General features: G+C 40.5%; 1 protein-coding gene across 1 annotated transcript in view; it reads left to right on the top strand.

The window, feature by feature from the left end:
• The window catches only part of VRK1 (VRK serine/threonine kinase 1), a 48,147-nt gene extending 29,419 nt beyond the window's left edge, over window positions 1–18,728 (top strand). Inside the window, exons 9-13 of the mRNA XM_081939830.1 lie at window positions 5,794–5,914; window positions 7,422–7,480; window positions 8,619–8,791; window positions 14,043–14,154; window positions 18,489–18,728. Of these exons, the coding sequence (XP_081795956.1) occupies window positions 5,794–5,914; window positions 7,422–7,480; window positions 8,619–8,791; window positions 14,043–14,154; window positions 18,489–18,589 (566 nt within the window). The 3' untranslated portion in view covers window positions 18,590–18,728. The remainder of the gene's footprint in view (window positions 1–5,793; window positions 5,915–7,421; window positions 7,481–8,618; window positions 8,792–14,042; window positions 14,155–18,488) is intronic.
• The last annotated feature ends 1,563 nt before the right edge of the window (window positions 18,729–20,291 follow it).

Genomic DNA, 20,291 nt, shown 5'->3' with positions numbered 1-20,291 from the left:
TTCCACAGCACTACTGGCAAAATATACTGTGGAAAGATGAAACCAAAATTGAGTTGTTTGGGAAAAACACACAACGCTATGTATGGAGAAAAAAAGGCACAGCACACCAACATCAAAACCTCATCCCCACTGTAAAACATGGTGAAGGGAGCATCATGGTTTGAGGCTGCTTTGCTGCCTCAGGGCCTGGACGGATTGTTGTCATTGATGGGAAAATGAATTCCAGAGTTTATCAAGACATTTTGCAGGAAAACGTACGACCATCTGTCCACCAACTGAAGCTCCGCAGAGGATGGGTGATGCAACAGGACAAGGACCCAAAGCATACAAGTAATTCAACAACAAAATGGCTTCAACAGCACAGAATACGCCTTCTGGAGTGGCCCAGCTGGAGTCCTGACCTCAACCCGATTGAAATGCTGTGGCATGACCTTAAGAGAGCGATTCACACCAGACATAACAAGAATATTGCTCCACTGAAACAGTTTTGTGAAGAGGAGTGGTCCAAAATTACTCCAGATCGTTGTGCAGGTCTGATCTGCAACTACAGGGAATGTTTGGTTGAGGTTATTGCTGCCAAAGGAGGGTCAACCAGTTATTAAGTCCAACAGTTAACATACGTTTTCCTCCCTGCACTGTGAATGTTTACATGTTATGTTCAATTAAACCATGGCAACATTTAATGTTTGTGTAGTATTATTTTCAGCAGACTGTGTTTTTCTATTGTTGTGACTTAGATGAAGTTCAGAGCATATTTTATGACCAATTCATGCCAAACTCCACGTAATCCCAAGGGGTTCACATACTTTTTCTTGCAACTGTAGTTAATCTAGGTTTCTCTGTGGCTGAGCACAAGCAGTCGTCTCAACAACGTTCTGTAAAAAGGGAAAGTTGGAGTTTGTGTAAAGGTTGGTCAACATTGTTGGGTACCATGGTAGTCTCTTAAGATAGCTTCTGATTCATGATACAGGATGACTTTTCAAGAATATGTTTGATTCATGAGACAGCATGAGATCTGTTTCAGAAAAAAATGTTGGCCAAAATGAGCGCTGACTTACCTGAACGGTCATTCTCGGGGCGCTGCGGGAGAGTCCAAGGAAGGGTTAACACAGCCTATCTACCCAGGACTGAGTTGATTTTCCCCCTGGTCACGCCTCCTTTGCCTCCTTAGTTCAGTTTTAAAAACGAGGTCTTGTCCGTTGTAGGGCGCCCATAGGCCCCCAAGTGCACGGAACAGTTTTGGTTCTTTCATCAACCCTGGATGGGTCTTGGACTTTCCCGCAGCGCCCCGAGAACGACCATTCAGGTAAGTCAACGGTCATTCTCCAGTGCACTGCTTGGAGAATCCAAGGAAGGGACATACCCAAGCTATTGTGTCCCAGGGTGGGGAGTGCCACTACTGTCCGGAGCCTCTATAACTTTTTGCAAAACTCTTCTTCCAAAGCAGGCTTCGGCAGAGGCAAAGGCATCAATCTTGTAGTTTTTAATGAAAGCTGTGGGAGAAGCCCACGTAGCTGCCCTGCAAATGTCAATGATAGACGCTTGAGTCGCCCAAGCCGCAGTCATGGCAGCACTTCTTGTGGAGTGGGCCGTCACCCGAGCCGGAAAGGCCTTGCCCTGGTGCTCGTAGGCCATCTGAATGCAGGCCCGAAGCCAGCGCCCAATGGTCGATGAAGAGACCTTGCGACCCAACGATCCTGGTTGAAACAACACAAAGAAAGATTCTGAGTGTCTGAGGCCCTTAGTCCGTTTCATGTAAAGACGAACAGCTCGCCACATGTCCAACTTATGCCAAATGTGCTCTTTGGGGTGCTGAGGCTTGGGACAGAAGTTCGGGAGTATCACCTTCTGGGATAAAAACCTTCCTGGGGGAGTTGCTTGCCTTAGCCCTCTGCATCGGCAGCAGGAACCATTGCAATTCCCTGGCATGAAGATGAGCCCAGGGAACCACATTGAGGCAGGATATCATGACGCTTAGTAGTTGGGAGAGTTGGACGATCGGTAAGGAGGTGACCCGGCGGCACTGTCGAATCCTGCCCCTGAGATTGCGGAGCCTGTCCGGAGACAGGAACATTTGGCATGAGACAGTCTATTATGGCGCCCAGATGTTGGATGCACGTAGCTGTGTCTAGGTGGCTTTTCTCCACGTTTACTGAGAAGCTGTGTTCCTGCAAGGTGCGAATGGTGATCCGTACGTCTCTCACCCCCTGTAGACGATCTGTCGAGTGAATGATGATGTCGTCTAGGTAACATTCCAGACAGATGGGACAAGTACGGAGATGAGCCGCCACAACCGCAAGGAGCTTGGTAAATGTTCTGGGGGGGGGACGAGAATCCGAACGGCAGGGCCCTGTATTGATAGTGTCTTCCATTGTAGCACAGCTGTAGAATCTTCCTGTGGGCCGGATGGATAGGCACATGCAGATACGCCTCCTTGAGATAGATGGAGGTGAGCAGATCGCCTCGCCTTATGCAGCTTAGGGTGGATTGGAGGGACTGCATCTTGAAGCGCTTGTAGGCCAGATGCCGGTTCAGGCGCTTCAGATCTAGTATGGCCCTCCACCCCCCTGAGTTCTTGGGGACCAGGAAGAGAATGGAGTAGAATCCCTTCCCTTCCTGTTCCGGGGGAACTGGCTCTAGGGCGTGTATTTGCAGAAGATGTTCGATTTCTGCTTGCATGAGGGACCTTTTTACAGAGTTCTTGGCCAGGGGACAACGAACAAATGCTCGTGGTGGAAATGATAGAAATTCCGGTGTCAGCCCCCTCCTGATGGTATTTAGGATCCACGAGTCCATGGTGATTCCCTCCCATTGGTCTGAATAGAGTTGCAGTCGGGCCCCGATGGGAGGGGGACTCTGTTGGTCACTTGCCGCGCCTGAACTGTCGATTGAGGGAACCCCCACGAAAGGGCTTTCGAAAGGAACCCTGGTTGTGCTGTCTGCCCTTGGGGTTAAAGTTGTTCCTGTCTTGAGACCTGTCATTAGACTGGTTGTAAGACCTCTGATAGGGGTAGGATAAGGTGGAGGCCTGGGTGTTGTCCTGTGCCCGAAAGGTCTGTTTCTGGAAGGAACCAGAACCCTTCTTTTCATTCTTCTTGAAGGTAGACGGAAGGATCTTCCGTTTATCCTTCGTCTCAATCAAGAATTTCTCTAAGGAGTCCCCAAAGAGAAAGCCCCCCTTGAATGGAGCTGAAGCCAGCTTCCACTTAGCCTTCATGTCCGCCTGCCAGTGCCGAAGCCACAGCAAGTGGCGTGAAGTCATGTTGGAAGCCAGCGCCCTGGATGTGAACTTTGCTGCATTCAGGGAGGCATCCGCTGAGTATTCTACAGCTGTAATGATCTTGTTAAGATCGTGTCGCCAATGAGATGCCTCCGAGGGAGGCTGAGATCTCAGCTGGCACAGCCAGAGCAGGGAGGCCCTCGTAAAAAAAGAGGTGGAGGTGGATGCCTTAATTGCCCAGGCGGCCGCCTGATGTGTTTTGTGACAGGTCTTTTCAGACCGCTTATCCTCTGCCTTTAAGCCCTCTAATAGATCAACTAGAAGAGTCGAGTTGGAGGTCAATGAGACCACCGGAGCATCCACCTCGGGCATCTTAAGAACCTCCTCTAATTTCGGTTCCAGAGGATACAAAGTCTTGTCTGCACCACTGGGGTTGGCCAAGGTACCCGGTTGCGCCCATTGGCGCTGTACCACGTCCATGGACAAGTCAGGGACTAATATGAGCTCCGGGTCTGGGGTAGTTTCACTAAACAGCCCCACCTTAAGGTCCTGAGAAGTAGAGGGAATGACCTTGTCCTTAGGTTTAGCTCCGAGCTCCATTGAAGCCTTGGCCTTGTGCAAGATACCCTTAAACAAAGACGGCTTGAACAGGCCTGTGAATGCCGGCTTATCAGGAGGCATGTCTTCATCCTTCGAAAGTTCAAACTCATCAGCAGCCTCCTCTTCCCAAGCAGATACCTCCGTGGTAACAGAGGTGCCCGAGGAATTGAGGTTGCGGCTTTTACCCTCCGGGGGTGGGGGTGGGGCAGAAGCCTTAGAGGCCTTGCTACCTATACCTTCCTTTTGTCGCATGGCCTCCACCACTCCCTGGGAGATAGCCTGAGCAATGACCTCCCTCATCTCAGCAGACAGAGCTGGGCCTTTGTCCTCTACAGGCCTGGACCTGGACGAGGGATGCTCTTTCTCACTCCTAACGGGACCCCTGGAGTCCTCCGCATGGAAGCAACTGTGGAATGGTTCCAACTCTCTTACTGAAGAGCTAGGAGAGACTGGGTAACCCAGAGAGGCTGCAGGGGAACCTGACAAAGAATCTCTATCACAGAAGGAAGGGGATTGATCCCCTTGATTAGAGAGAGACTCCTCTCTCTCATGTCTGGGTAGAGGAGATTTTGGCCCAGCCTCACAGGTCAGAGGAGGCAGAGGGACCTGGGGCTTAACAAGCCTCTCTTTAAGAGTTTCCTGCCCCTTGTCCCTGTGGTGTTTGGGGCCCCTGCTCCCAGAAGAGCTATGGGAAGCCTTCCCCCCCCCCCGTGCCCTTATTTCCCTTTCTCCCTTGGCCCGAGGGATCTGGCCTGCTGCGCTTTGCAGATGGTCCTGCCAGCTCCTCCCGTTGCTCCAAACCTTCATCTGCCATAGTCAGAGGTGTTGGTCTGGATAGAAGATGAAACAGCCACAGGAAGGGCACTGGACACTGGCCAGCTGGCTGAAGCGTCCGCAGATCAAACTGAGGCTGGAGGCTGGATACAGGCACCAGACACTCCCTGCTGCCCCTCCCCCCAAGGTGAGGGTCGCTGAGAGGGAAGATTAGGCTTGCTGGCACTCGGGACAGGCCCTCGCAACCCTTGGCGGTGATCTGCGGAGAGGCGCGAGAGTCTGCTACTGTTGCCGGCAAAGTTGGGCGAAAAAGATGGCCGCCACGGTTTTCGTACGCTTAGAGAGCGGCCCGGGATGCAGCTGGCTCCCAATTGCCGGCCGTTAGAAAGTGCGCCAACACGTCGCTTTCAAAATGGCCGGCGCGCCCTCCCTATCGTACAGAAACACCGCTAGAGAAAGGATCTCCTTAATTCTCTCCTCTGGAGCGGCCAGAGACACGTGGAAAGCTGCAGCCGTCTCCGCGCTCGCCAGCAGTCGCCGGACCAGCGGTCTCACTCGTCCCACCCGCTGCGAGCTGAATGCAGCAGGTGGAACCTGATCGTCGCCTCAGAAGACTCAACCAATGCGAAGTATTTACAAACAAATTTTAAAGCTCAAATAAATAAAACAAAAATAAAACAAAAGGGAAAAATCCTAATAGCTTCTAAACTAATTGTTACTACTAAGATATTCCTGGAGAGCCCAGCCTATCTATCCAATGACTCAGAGCTCCCCAAAATTAGTCCTATCAGGCGGACTGAGTTTTTAAAACTGAACTAAGGAGGCAAAGGAGGCGTGACCAGGGGAAAAATCAACTCAGTCCTTGGGCAGATAGGCTGTGTTAACCCTTCCTTGGACTCTCCAAGCAGTGCACTGAAGAAACAGTTATTCTCTTATGTAACTTGGGTAGCTATTTCGGTCAAAGCTCCAATCGTGTCTTATTCCATTTAAATTTTCCCTTTTTATATACTGTACTACTTTTCCCTGTGGTCTTAAATTTGTCACGGCAATCTGAAACTCCAACCAATAATTCCTTTCCAATGTAACTGAAATTATAATCCATAGTGAGTGTTCTGCCTTGATAGGTTGTAACTAATATTTCAATGCAATATAACTATTTTCATCTTCACTATGAATTTAGCACTTTTTTCTTTTTTTAGCTCCATCAAGACGTGGTGACTTGGAAATTTTGGGTTATTGTATGATCTGTTGGCTTAGCGGTAGTCTGCCTTGGGAAGATAACCTGCAAAATCCAGATTATGTCAAATTGTCAAAAATTAGGTAATTTTAACATATTTAACAATAAAACTATTTGATGTACTCAAACTGCTTGATGTAGATGTGCTTAGAAGAAACTAAATACCATATTTTCATCTTAAAAATGCAGGTGAGACAGACTTGACAGGTTTAATTGAAATTGAATTATTGGGTAGAAATTGGATGACATTCTTATTTCAGCTATGCAGTTAGATATTGCAGTGCTGTATTGCAACTCCAACATTGATTGATGGATTTATATACCACCTTTCTGAAACTCAAGTTGGTGTACATACCACTCTGTTCCCTTGTCCCCATAACAAACAACTTAGTAAGATTAGTTGACCTGAGAAAGAGCAATTGACCCAAAATCAGCCAGTGAGCCTTTGGTTTGGGATTGAGGGTAGAGTTGAGTCTTACAAGAAGGGACGAAAATGCTTAATGTGAAAGAAAAATATGCAAACAAGCAAAAGAGTGCATGTTGAACTAGTACAACAGAATTTTTTCATAAATAATGCCACTTTTGATGTTGAAATTTAAGGATTTTATTACAGATACATACCTGCACACTTTGATTATTGTACTGTTTTATCTGCAGTTTGAGATAAAGCCAGAAACAATGAAACTAGAAATCCCGTAAAGTGTTAATGCTAAATGTTGTTATATTATTCTTAAGTGGTCCTCCCTTCCCAAAGCTTATTTAACATCAGCTTGCAACAGAATTCTAATATGAACAGAACTATAAATGTTTATTCACTACATGCTATTTTTACCAGCTCTGCTGAATCCACCTGGGCTGTAAATAAACAACATAGTGTTGAGAGCTGAAAACATGAGAAGGACCAACATGGTCTTTGAAATGGGACAACTCGCCACGGCCAACTTGCTGCGGGACAATTTAACAATTCAATTTAATTATTTAAAATAAATGAACAATTGTTTCAATTTTTATCATTCATTCACATTTAATTTTGTCCCTCATTTTGCATCCTTTAATGATTCTATTCCACCATTTCTTTGATATTAGTGTAACTCCTGCCCTGCAGCGAGTTGTCCTGTGGTGAAATGGCTATGGTGAATTGTCATGGACCCCATGGTCTATGACCCCTAGCTTACTTATCCTGTTGTGCCATCTTCCACATATGAAAGCCAGATGCTAATATCATTTTAGTTTGGCAATCATTGTGGTTCTATTTATCAAAAACAAGACGTCATGTTACAGGTTCCCATTTCTCTTAATGTTCTTATCAGAAACCTAATACAATAGAATTTCTATGCTAGGATTTTAATTGTCAGAATGTTTTCAGTCCTTAACCATAATAGGATGATTGTAACATATATTATTCAATAATGGAGTATAATTTTAAAAAGCTAGGATACCATTATTACTCTTCATTATTGCTACCAGTATATATGTGTATTGCATGTACTGCATATATGTATTGTATATTTGAAAGGAAAGAAACCTAACAGATCAAAACTTAACTACTGATCTGTTAAACACAGTTTGGCATCTTGTTTTTCCTCCCAGGTATACCGATAACATTTCAGAATTCATGTTGAAATGTTTCACTAAAGAAGATAAGCCAGGTAAGTAAGAGCTTGCTTAAATTATTTCATCAAACAAATGCATTTGTAAGGAAAGAAAAAAGATGTAGAGGAATTCATTGAAACAAAATATACCAGTGTCTCTTATTTGGGGAGCACATGAATAAGTTGTCCCCAAAAGTCCTGACATGCAGTTTACAAGCAGAATTTAAAAAAAAAACATGCCTAATATTTATGGCTGATACAAGAGCCCTGGAAACATACTTTTTCTTTCTCCCTCACCATATACTTTATTTGAGGTTTCAGAGAAAGTTGAAAGAAAAAGCAACCCATTTTGCCAACAATATCTATTTCACCAGCACTCTGATGCTGTTGTGGTCTATATGTTTGCAGGTTTTCTTACTTCACAGAAAAGAGTTATAAATAAAACTATTCTCATGAAATTGAGTAAAGATAGCTTGTTTGCTAGGAAATCTTTTTCTTTTCAGAAAAGATCAGTCAAAAAAATCTGACCAATGTTATAATTTTCCCTGTTAAAATCTATTTGCTGATTTTATTTATTTTTAAAAGTACATTACCATTAAACACAGTTCTGTTTTAAGGTTTACTGTGATTATTTATTTACAATGATTACATTTTCAAATGTTGTCTAAAGATAAAGAAATTATTAAAAGAGGGATCTGTTTATCTGTACTATTACATCCACAACATATTTGTGCCTGTAAACAAAGTTCATGTCATGTGTACTATGAAATTTGATATTATTTCTGTGAAACTTCAATATTCCTAAATAAATTGAATCTAGAAAGATTAAATGACTGCCTCAGGTCTGTTTAGCACCTGACAAATATGGGAGAAGACGGTCTTCTTCATTTGACAAATTCTATCCTCTCCAGAGTTTCTTTTGAAGATGTGAAATTGTCAGGAAAGCTCTCCTTTTGCTCTGTGATATTTATCTGGATCTGGCTATTATACTGATTATTCAAAGCAGAATTGTACGTATTTTATAGATTCTGTCTCCAGAAACAAAATCGTTTCTGTGAGCAGAGAAGAAGAAAATATTTTTCTTACCATATTGGATAATAGTTATGACTGTGTAGTAGTATCTGAATTTTATACTGTATCACTATATTGCTACATGAAAATGTAATTGACTTATTGGGACTTATTGTTTCTTTAGATGAAATAGCCAGGTACATGGAGAAAGTGATGGCTCTGACCTACACTGATAAACCACCATATCAGGAATTACGGGAAATATTTCTTCAAGGTCTGCAAAACATTGGTCACAAAGATGATGGCATACTGGATTTTGAAGTTTCATTGAATGGCGACACTCCAGCAAAACCTAAGGTCTTCTTAATTCAGATCTGTATTTAATGTATCTTGTTTTCAGTTGAAATAAGAGTGAATGGTTTTATAAATGGTTAAATCAAGACAGTAAAGGGAAAGAAAAATTGTGCACATGAGATTTGACTGGGCCATGGGCTTATTTAAATTTCCTATAGCTACCTGCAATCCAAATAATTAGTTCAAGTGTGGTTGAGAGTTGCACATACCTTTATCTGGATCTGGCTATTATACTGAACCACTTTGAGGTGGTTCTTTGGTTCAAATATTTCAAGATTAGGGGGAGAACTCCCTACCAAATCAAATATTGTTTTTGAAATCCCACTCAGCAGGAATACCTGGGTGACAAAAGCATTGGCCACAAAATTGTAGAAACAGCATAGTACATGCAATTTGTATGCAGTACTTAATTGTGTGGGTAACCAGTTGTTCATTACTGAAAAACAGAAATTACAACAAAATCTTGAAATGAGTCATCATTCCCAATTGCATTCAAACTAAGCTTTCAAAGGATTTGACAGGGTTAACTTCAAGTTATCCGTGCATTTTGTATCTAGACAGATTATCCATGTATTTATATTGGATGCCAGGATTAATTGATCACCCTAATTATTAAATATATTCTTCAAGGATAGTGATAATTATGCAACTATGATTTGGAGTTTGTAAATATGAGGCATTTTTGCATTGAAATTTTCTTTATGTAATAATGTATTTGGTCACATCAGATAGAAAAAAATACTGCTGCACATTTAATGTAGGTCATTCTTTTTAAAAGGAAGGCATTATCAACCTTGATCTAAGTTAAGTTTCATCGCATATTTCTCTTTATCTGGCATACTGACTGCTAATATGTGACCAATTTGTGTGAAACCAAGACTTCTTTTTTATTCATAAAAAGAGAAATTTATAGTAAATATATTAACACAGATATTAAATGATATTATTTGGAATGAAAAAGACTGTAAACTCACTAAGCAGTTTCCCTACTAATAGTGTTTTTAATGATATAGATGGTTGAAGTGTCTGAAACCTCAAATAAGTTAGGAAATTGGCAAAAGTACAGCTGTAAAATGATGGTAATCCCTATTTTTGCTAATGGCTGCTCAGTTATTTTGCATTAATTACTGAATCCAAGCCATATTCAAGACCAGCATCATAAATACACTTTAAGGTCCCACCTTAGGATTTATAGCAAATGGGTTGCTTAGACTAGGCTGCCAAAGTAGCATTTCTTCTAATATAGCCATTTCCAGATGAAAGAGCTGAATATCTCCACTTGAAGATGGTAGCTCAAATGAATAGGTGGTCCTTGATTTATGACTGCAATTGTCAGCTGAGTTTCTGTCACTAGGTGATACACTCATAAAGCATGACATCATGTGACCACATTGCTTAGCAACAACAATCCCAGCACTCCACATTGCTGTTGTTAACGGAATTTCATCAATTACACGAGGACCTACTGCAATCCAAACTCTGAGGCCCTGGGGCTGCTTGTCACACTGCAGTTGGGGCTTCTTCGTGTTCTACAGTTCTGGGACTACAAGAAGCCCCTGAGCTACAGTGTGAAGCCCAGTCCTAATCACAGTCACCTTGCTGCCTTGCGTTCTGAAGCCCCTGTTGCTCTGTACTCTGCCACCCAAAGTGATCTTTGCCATCTTCTTGCTTCCGCTGCTGGCAAAGTATTCCCAGCCTGACCCTTTATGAGGCAGCTGTTGGCCACACAAGGCCATCCCATCCTCTCCAAAGTGCCGTAAAGAAACTGCCAACGGTAGCTTAAACAACAAAGTCTTATGTGGCCAATGAGAACAAGATGGCAAAAGTCAGCTAGGACGACAGAGGCTGCAGAGTGCAAGGGGCAAAAGAGCAGAGACGGGGGAGAAATAGGCAGGTGGGAGAGTTGAAGCACTCCTGTGTCAGCATGGCAGGCTGTAAAGTGCCTGAATTTTGATCATGTGACCACAGGGGCTCTGCAACAGCCATAACTTTGGGGACCAGGTCTCAGTCCCTGCGTTCAGCATTGCTATAACTTTGAACAGTCACTGAACAAAATGGTCGTAAGTCGAGGACTACTGCTTGTAGGTGTTAAAACAAGGAGGACCTTGTGAGCCTAATGGGATTGCAGCTCTGCAGCCAAATGAATAGAATGTCTTTCAGATGAAAAGTTGATTTACAAAGGACTGGAAACATGAATCCTTTTAAACATCTCAAGGAACTTGCAGCTTGCTTCCTATTCTTACTTTTCGCTTTGGGCTTTTTGATTAGCATGTGAAATGAAAAAAAAATAGAAATGGTTGTCTTAATATAGTTCCAAGGTCTAACTTGATAGATATTGTGTACTGAGGTTTTCATTTCTACTGTGTCAGTTTAATAGTGCTTTGTAGAAGAAAAATCCTAAAAGCATTTATTTAGTTTATAATTGGAAAAGAGACTCAATTAATAAAAATGGAGTAGAATTCTTTAGTTCTGAATGCATAAAATGTAACTCTCTTTACAATGATGCTGCATTAGTAAAAACCTGCCTTATGTGTCATGAATGCTCCTTTTGAAATGAGGCAGGCTATTACAAAGGTAGGTAGAAAGGATTGATAAACCTTGTAGTGTTTCATTAGAAAGAATTTTTTTTGATTATTCTGATGATTCCAAGGATTTACTGCTTAAATCTGTTGCGATCCCATAAAGACTTGCATAACAATTCTCTGGTTTGTTCACACATTCTTTTCCCTACCTGAACAAAGGTCTCGTCCCTTTTGTTTTTGGAGAAGATCTTGTATAAAGATTCATTTTTCAAACTAGTTAGTTCTCAAACAATGGCTGGATATGAAGAAAAGGGTAGGAGTGTACAGGTTTAAGGATGCTCAGGCTCCTAACCCAGTAGGAGATTGGCTAGATTGCCATATTCCTTAGCTCTCAGACAAGTATAAGATGAATTACCCTTCTCTCCCTCCCCCCTTCTCCAAATGAGTTCCATTATGTTTTTAACTGGGGTACAGCTGTATACCTGCTAGGGAACAAATTCCAGTAACAACATACTTTTGCATAGAACTGCACAATACATTTTTCAATTTCAATATTGGCTAGGAATCGATTCCAAGCTGAACCTCAAAACTGCATTCTGTTGGGAACATATGATGATGCCATATCATAATGGCTAGTAAATTGAGAAATAGTAGAAACAGTTGCTGCCCAGCTAATAGAAATTGGTTACAGAGGGAGTTATTCATCTTCTCTATTGTGCATTTTAAGTGATTCTGGTTCTGGGATTTATTAATGAGAGAGCATTCCCTACTAGGCTTAAATTTAATTCACTTTCATATGAAATGGATGATGTTACTGTAACATTTACATTTGTTCAGCTAACTTCTGCCAAAAAAGAAGTTTCCTTCATTTTCATGCAGTGAAAATATTCATTATTGAGCTTGTAAACTACTCAAGCCATGGAATATGCTTAGTGATGAGCCCATTGCTGACATTTGGTAACAGCTTCATTTGAACTGAAATAAATATGAATTAGTAATTCATAGTTCGCTGTGCACTCTGCATCAGACTTGAGTGTTGCCTCTGTCAGAGAACGATACCTGACTTTCCTTGCTATCTAGCTGGCCTGGATCAAGATTAAGAATGTGCCTTTCAGTGTATAAGCTGGGAAACTATATTAGTGTGTGGAAAGTATTGAGTAGCTGCTTTAACAGTAAGTCTTTTAAAAAAGCACAGCTCTATTTCAGTTAGACAGGAAGAATGCATTTATATCCTGTATGTAGAAGCAATACAATGGGAACTATGTCTCCTTAATTTTGGACAAAAAAAAGAAAAAAATGCCTGTGTTTATTCCTGCCTAATGCATCACAAATCTGCTGACATGCTAACCTTGGAGTTTGGGTTGGTGTTAATCAGGCCTATGCACCGGCAAGAAAGATGTACCTAATGCACTCCATCAGTGCCGTTTGCATATGGAAGTTCTCCCAGGGGAGCTGCCCTGTGCCAGCTGAGGGTTACCTGCCCACTGCAGTTATTGTATGTAATTATCGAACCAATCTGTTCAGCCCAGCAGGGTTTAGATGGTAATCATGAAGCAACACTTTGGAAAGATGTAGTGCACTCTCCCCTTTTCTCATTGACTATATAAGCTTGTAGCCACTTGAGCTATTTCACTCTGGATATACTTTGATCAAAGGTACCAAAAAAGTGAGTGGAGGTTTAATAGTAATTTTTGTGCTGATAGGCTAAGGACATTGAAAAATATTTTGGCTTCTTAACGTTCATAGTAAAACTGGGGAAATATATACACAGTTCCAGTTTATTTTGGAGCATTTTGTCCTCTCTGCACCATTTATAAAGTGTCTAACCTGATGCATTTCTGGTTGAGAGCAGTTCTTGCTGTGGAGGGTAAAGGCATAACAACAACAACATTTTAACCAAATAAGTCTGAAAGCTTTTAGAAATCACTTCTACAAGGAAGAGTCAGAATTTTATTTATCTATGTTCTTTTCTAATTGGAATACTTTCAAACTATTATAAATCGGTATGGAAAGGAGGCTGGCAATGGTGGCTGCTTGGAATTCAACTTTTGGGGTTCACTGGCTGTAGCTTAAATTTTGATCTTAAATAATAAATGAATGCTTCCAATTTGTGTGATTTTTACATGAGCTATAATTCTACACTAATTATATAGCAATCTGTATTCTTTTAACAATAATTTCAAAATAGTACTGGAATATGTATTTTTTCATTGCATTAGCACCGTATTTCACTATTCTGAAAATATGAAATATAATGAATATTTCCTTACAGAAGTTCTTACAGAAATGTGTGTAAAACCTGAATTTCTTAGCAGAGAAGTGTCTGCAATTTGTACAAGACAAGAATCTCTCCAATCACTTAAAATAAAATTTCAATATAAAGGGAGCTGCTTAGGCAGCGCAAGAAGTAAATTTTGTATGCATAAGAAATATTGTTGTATGGAAGGCCCACACTCAATATGCTGTTGTAATTGTACCTGATTACTGTAAACTATACTCTTGTTGCTGAATAGAGTAAAATATGTTCATGCAGGAACCTGTACAAAATAAGATATTAAAAATCATAGCATGATTCCTAAGATAACATGCTTTTTCTGTTAAAAGCTTTCTGAGTTAATTACTCAGAGGATGGGAAACTTTGATAGAGAAATATGGTTAGCAATTTTATGTATGGCGTTATCATTTGTTTAACTTGCCTGTGCGCACTTTTTCTGTTTTGATTTGGACGATAGACAAAAAGAAAATTAGTTGCTGCATCAGGGACAGCTACTGCTGATGAGGACAATGCCGAAATAGCTGTTGACGGTGTGAAAAATACCAAAAAAAGAAAGCTTGCATCACCGAGTAAGTCAAAGATTCTTATTAGTATTTGTCACTGATCTATCGCTGTAGAAAAATTCAAAGATGTTTAAATTGTACAATAAATGTTAACTATTTTGTTGGGAAAAAGAAAGATTGTCAGCTATCTGCCAGTAGCAAATGTGAAATATATTTATTGCTCATCATATAAAACTGATGACAGTTAGTTGATGAAAGTTGTTGGCGGTGGCTCCCTACCCCTTTTCCCATCATTTATTTTCCTCTCTGTTTTCATTTCTATCCTCACCTATCTTGTCCAATTCACTGTCAGGAAGTGCTGACTCCCCACAACCAATTCATCACAGCAGGTTGCAGCCAGAGGCTAGCAGCAGTAGCAGTAGTAGCAGCAGCAGCAACAGCAGCAGTCACTTGCAACAGTGAGTGCAGTTACTTTAAGAAAAGGGAGTTATGCAGATAGACGATAAAATCTTGGTAGTATTTTGGCATAATCTGTAGTTTATGACCAGCAGATGCACATCAGCAGGACGACTGAAAGGAAGCCTTGCCAATTCTTTAGCAGGAAATGCCAGGAATTAGTTTGGACCTCACACATTCGCTGCCTGTGAGTTATAGCCCGTCTCTAAAAGGCACTGTGGCAGATGGTATAATTTTCAAGTTAGGACTGTGCAGAGCATCAAAGGATTGCTTCCCTTCGAAAGAAACCTCAATCAAGGCGCACTTTTTAGACAGTTCTGTGAAATGTAGTGGCACCTGGTATACATCAAAACAATCACTTCAAAGGCTTGCAACAGTTTTCATGCCCAGAAGACACTTGGATTGGCGGTTCCAGCCCACCTCAATGTTTCTATTAAAAATGTTGAAGTATAGCGTCCTGCTTTCCTGAGTTAAAGCTTGTCTTGAATTATATTCCTTCTTTGATCTGACTGAGTTGGCGCCACAAAATGAAGCTGTGTTGCTTTGGACAGCAAATATTATTGGCATTCTTATTTTTTAAAAACATTTATAGCCAACCTATTATTCAGAGCATCTTGTGGTAAGCTACAATTTATAAGAGAACAAGGAAAAATAGTACACGAAGTTAACTATAACTATAGCCCAGTAAAGACCCAGTCACAACAACCAAGACAAAGATACAGCTAATAGTCAGAAGGCATAAACCGGCTGTGACAGTAATGGTAACTGATATTGAAAGACACAAAATGTCAGCACAAGCCTAGCCTAGCCTCAAGGGAAATGGCATTGCATACCTGTAGCCATATATTACTATGGCTCATCCAGGTCTTAACATTTGAGCATTTAGAAACTGGGAGACAGAAACATTTAGAAACTGGGAGATATGCTCTTTCAAGTATCAGTACTTGACACTTAAAGCAGCAGTCTGGTTCTGTGCTGCATGTGTGGCCTGATTTTGAACGGGATGCAGCCTGCTATCAGTTCGCGGCCCAGGCGTTGGTGACCCCTGCCTTAAAGCCCTTGAATATCATTTAACAATAAATGGTCCTCACTTAACAATATTTGTTCAATAACCATTTGTAGTTAGTAATGCTGAATGACTGGTATGTAAGACCAATCCCTAAAGTTATGGCTGTTGTACTACCACCACCACCCGTGGTCAGGTGTTCAAAATTTGGGTGCTTAGCACCCCACCTGCAATTGAAATTACAATTATAGGATAGATGCTCCCCCTACCCTGATTCCCAATTTCTGCCCTTCTGATCACCAGGCACAACACTGTCTCTACCAGGGCTGCCAGCTTATGTTCGGTCTCTGCCAACCTAGCTGACCATTGCTGTGTTTTTCTTCCTGCTGCTGATGCAGCCGGCCTGGCCTGGCTGTATCACTTCCATCATTAACTAAATCCCACCCAATTGCCAGACAGAACCCACCTCCATCCAAGCCATTTCCAGCTTGATCTCTCCCAACCCTGAGCCTTAGTAAGATAAAGTAGTTGCCATCTCCATCTTTATTACTTCTGAACCACTACACCAGCAGGCCCTAACCTGTCCAGTGGGAGGGGGGGAGAGGAGAGGTAAGCTTGCATGTGAGTGCTTGTGCAAGTGCTAGGCTTGCACGTGAGTGCTTGTGAAAGTGGCGAGCACGTGCAGCTTGTGTGGCCCTCTGCACTACACCAAATTGGCTCTCATATTAGGTGGGCAGCGTAGTTATTTTAGGTTCAGCATTATGGAATTTCTGAAGAATATACCAGCTTGTGTTCTGCACTAGCGTAGAAAGCTGCATGCATGCTTTTTCAGGGAGAATGTAACCTTATTCAGAAACATAGCAGATTCCTGCTCCTAGTCAATTCACATTGTCTCATTTTAAAGAACATCTTCAGTTTATTGGCAATCAGTTGGCTCAAATGGATAATACTTGTGGCACTTAACCCCAGACTCCAATGAACTCAATGAGTTGTTGCATTAAAATGTTGAACATGATGGGATGGATCCCTGTGGAGTCTCACAGTTCAGCAGCCATGAGACCAAGTAGAAACTCCTGAAAGCCATTCTCAAGAGTTGATCATAAATATGAGTGCAACCAGTGAAGAAAAGCACCTTCTACTCCAATCCCAGAGAGTCAGTTTAGCAGTCATATCCACCATATTTGTATAGTTAGGTTATCATTCTAAAATACTTTCCAATGCAAGTTCTCTTTTGGATGATAGCACTGTTTCTTTCAACAGATGGAAATTTCCCCTTGTGAAATGAGAAATTTATCACACTCTAGATATGAATCAGTCCTCTTTTGCTTAACCTTAATAGTCAATCTTGGGCAATATATTATCAAGGCATTATTACATTCCCAAAACCCATAAGGAATAAACTGTTTAATGCTTTAGTCACAAGTTATACAGAAACTGCCGAGATGTTATTTGAACTGGATTCTAACTTAGGACTCCGATTAAGGTCTGGAATTACATGTGAAACTCATAGCAGGCAGCATGAAAGGCTTGTGAATTTTAGTGGATAGTAAAGTAATTTAGATATTGAGTTAACACAACTATTATTGAAGTACATTATGGTTAAAATCAGATTGAAGAGGAATCTCTTAGCTACAAGTAAAGTGTATATTTTTCTGTATTTATTCCATGTTAATAAAATACGGAAAACTAGACACTTCTGACTAGATGCAAAGGTCACTTAAGGCTCGAGAGCTAAACTGAAGTATTTCAGCATTGCTTAAGGATGGATTATACTTTTTCAGTAAGTGTATCTCCCCCTCAATTTCAAGGCTTGTAGTTTATGTGGATGCATGGGAAGCACACATTTGTTGTTGTGGCTATAGACAAGTGTTCCCTATGCTTCCATTTGAGCAATCAAACTGAAAGCACAGCTGTTTACTTCATTTTCCACATCAGTTGATGGAGTAAGACTTAAAACTTGAGTATAAACAATGTAAGTCAGAACAAGCAACTCCACTATTGCTTCCGTCTTCAAAATCATTTTTTTCTTTCTTAACACTTTTTGTCCCTTCAGGAAATTTATTTTGCTGGAGCCAGAGAAAGTTGGCTAGATATTTACTCAAGATGGGTTTCCAGTTCCTTGTTCCAATCAAATATTCAATTCAATTCAATATGTTTATAGTTTTGATTGCCAGACACACCAAATAAGTTAAAACCTACATAAAAGTATCCATACTTTAATAATATACATTATAATGTGCAAAAATCAGTGCCAATATTAAATCTTTATTATAGCAAATAAAATGAAGAAATATTGGGAACTGTTAATAAAACCATCTCTGTTTAGCAGCAGCCTGTATAAAGCTTGCTAGCCTCCGTAGTGATAGCTCCTTGTCTAAATTCATTAAATATTCGATTTGATGTGACTCAGGCCAAAATCATTTTTTTATCAAGAGGGGCTCCAAAAATTTTCTGCATGCTGAAGCAGAAATAGTACAGTACAATAAACATTGTGTAAAATATTGTATAATTTTCTGGGAATGTGGGCAGAAGCACATATTATATGGGATATTAAGAAATTGGCCCTCTCTAATAGATGATGCCATTTGCTGAAATTGTACACTCACGAGTGTCTCTCAGGAGGATGGCATTGTAACATACACCCAATAATGTTTGCATTCAGTTTTAGTTTTATAAAGTATACCCAAAGGCAATTTTATTTTCTAATAATTTCAGCAAATTTCTTTAGGCAAAGACGGTACAAGAAGGAATGGAGAAACTCATGTGCGCCAATCAAATATAATTTGTGCAGCTAGGGATATCATTTTTAGAGTTATTAATATCCTGAATTTGATGTGGATTGTAAAGTATTAGTAAGTAAAAAGTATTTGATGAAATTCAGAATTTCTCTGAACTGTCTTTTTAATAATGAAATTGTCTTTATTCATAATAACTATAGAGATTGGAGCCACCAAACCCAAATTACAGAAGATCTCACCCAAACCCAAGACAAACTTGAAACCAAGGAAGAGAGTTCAGAAGTTAAAAAGCCCAGAATGAGTTTCCTACTTGCACTGAGTAGCGGGTCCATGGTGGTTTTTTTTTTTTTAATTTTACCTTATTACAGTAGCACTTGGCTTTTTCCTCTTTTGTACCTTTGTTTAAACATACATCTAAATTTGCCGTGTAGTGCTAGCTTGAAAAAGTTTTTAAATCTTATATGTAGAATGTACGGTTTAGTATAATTTTACAAAAGTTTTGAGAGTGTTATGGCATTTCTTTGCACATTCTTGCATTCAGCTATTTTGTATAAACTTGAATAAAAAGGAAATAATGTCTGTAAAATAAATTTGGAAAATGTAATTGTAAATTGTTGGTCGCATATGTGTGCATGTGTGTGCAATCACAGTCTGGCTCAAACCTATACGTACAATGTTATCGTCTAAAAATAATAATAAAAAGGAACAGCCAGATAAAAAAAATCAAATGGAGGCAGAGGAACAGGAGTAATGTACTGTTAGTTCAAAGATACATATTTTGGTTTAATTGGAATTGGACATCAATTTTCCCAATGCTTCCTTGAAAATGTGAGATTTTAGCAGTGGGTTGGTAGAAGAGAAATCAAGGTACTTCTAAACATATGGATTAGCAAGGGACAAATCTCTAAATCATTTCAAGGAACAACACCGCTGGATGGGAAAATATATTACAACTGGATGAGTGGAAATCATAAGAAAGGGAATGTTGGGATAGAAGGTAGATCCAGGCAGGAAATGGGATTTTGAAGATAAAGACCAGGAAGTTTGTCTATCTGTAGAGAAGCTTCAAGAACAAACAAGTATGTTTCCTAGGAGCTGTGATGCTTTAAAGAAGCAAGGAGAGAATGGAAAAGTGTTTGACAATGTTAAAAATATTGCAATAACCGGCATTTTTGAGGGCGGGGTGCAGAAGGGGTGGCAATTCTTGGGAGTCCTGATTTGAATGCAAAGTCCCTTACACAAAGAAAGTAAGCTTCCCTTATAGCTGCATTTACTGCTCTTGATGACTCCAGTTGTGTGTAAATATTAGAAAACAGCAGGGTCCTGCATTCCAAGAATTACTTGAGCACTGCCATGAAGACGAGAGTCCTTACCGGTATTGTAGTCATATTCCCAAGCTCTCCTGCTGTTTCTAATCTGTGCACGCAGCCATGAAAAAACTGGACTGACATTTACAGGCACAGCAGGGAGACACTTGAGTCAGGGAATATTAAAGACAACGCCACATACTTGGGGATTTTTTCCCCCTTGTCCCTTTTCATAGTGGTCACCATACATAAGACCATACATAATTTTCACAGGAGAGCTAGTTTGCTCTTCAACTGATGGTGTAATGAGAGTATTGATAATGAATCGTTCAACAGTTTTTCTAGTCACAAACATTCAGCAGATCCTTGTTTACTTTCCTACATTCTAATCTAAAATATCTGCAGGGAGAATCCAATTTAATTGTAAATATAGTTTAGTTTCTTTATTTTTTTTAACCATGTGCAAACCTGCTTGCTTTATAATTGTATTTTCTTTATTGATTCTTAATGATTATTAAAACAGATACGTACAGCTGTATGGCATTATACAAACAGTAATTTTGCATATATACAGACTACACATGTACAATTCAGTGTATTTGTAAATTCATATTCAGTTTGCTACTTTAAGTGATACACTAAAATTCAAGTTTGAATGCGCTGTCAGATTTGACATGCCATAACACCATTAATACA

Source organism: Natrix helvetica (assembly GCF_964273705.1).
Source record: "Natrix helvetica genome assembly, chromosome: 1".
NCBI classification, from domain to species: domain Eukaryota; kingdom Metazoa; phylum Chordata; class Lepidosauria; order Squamata; family Natricidae; genus Natrix; species Natrix helvetica.
This window is presented reverse-complemented; position numbering and strand designations above follow the sequence as displayed.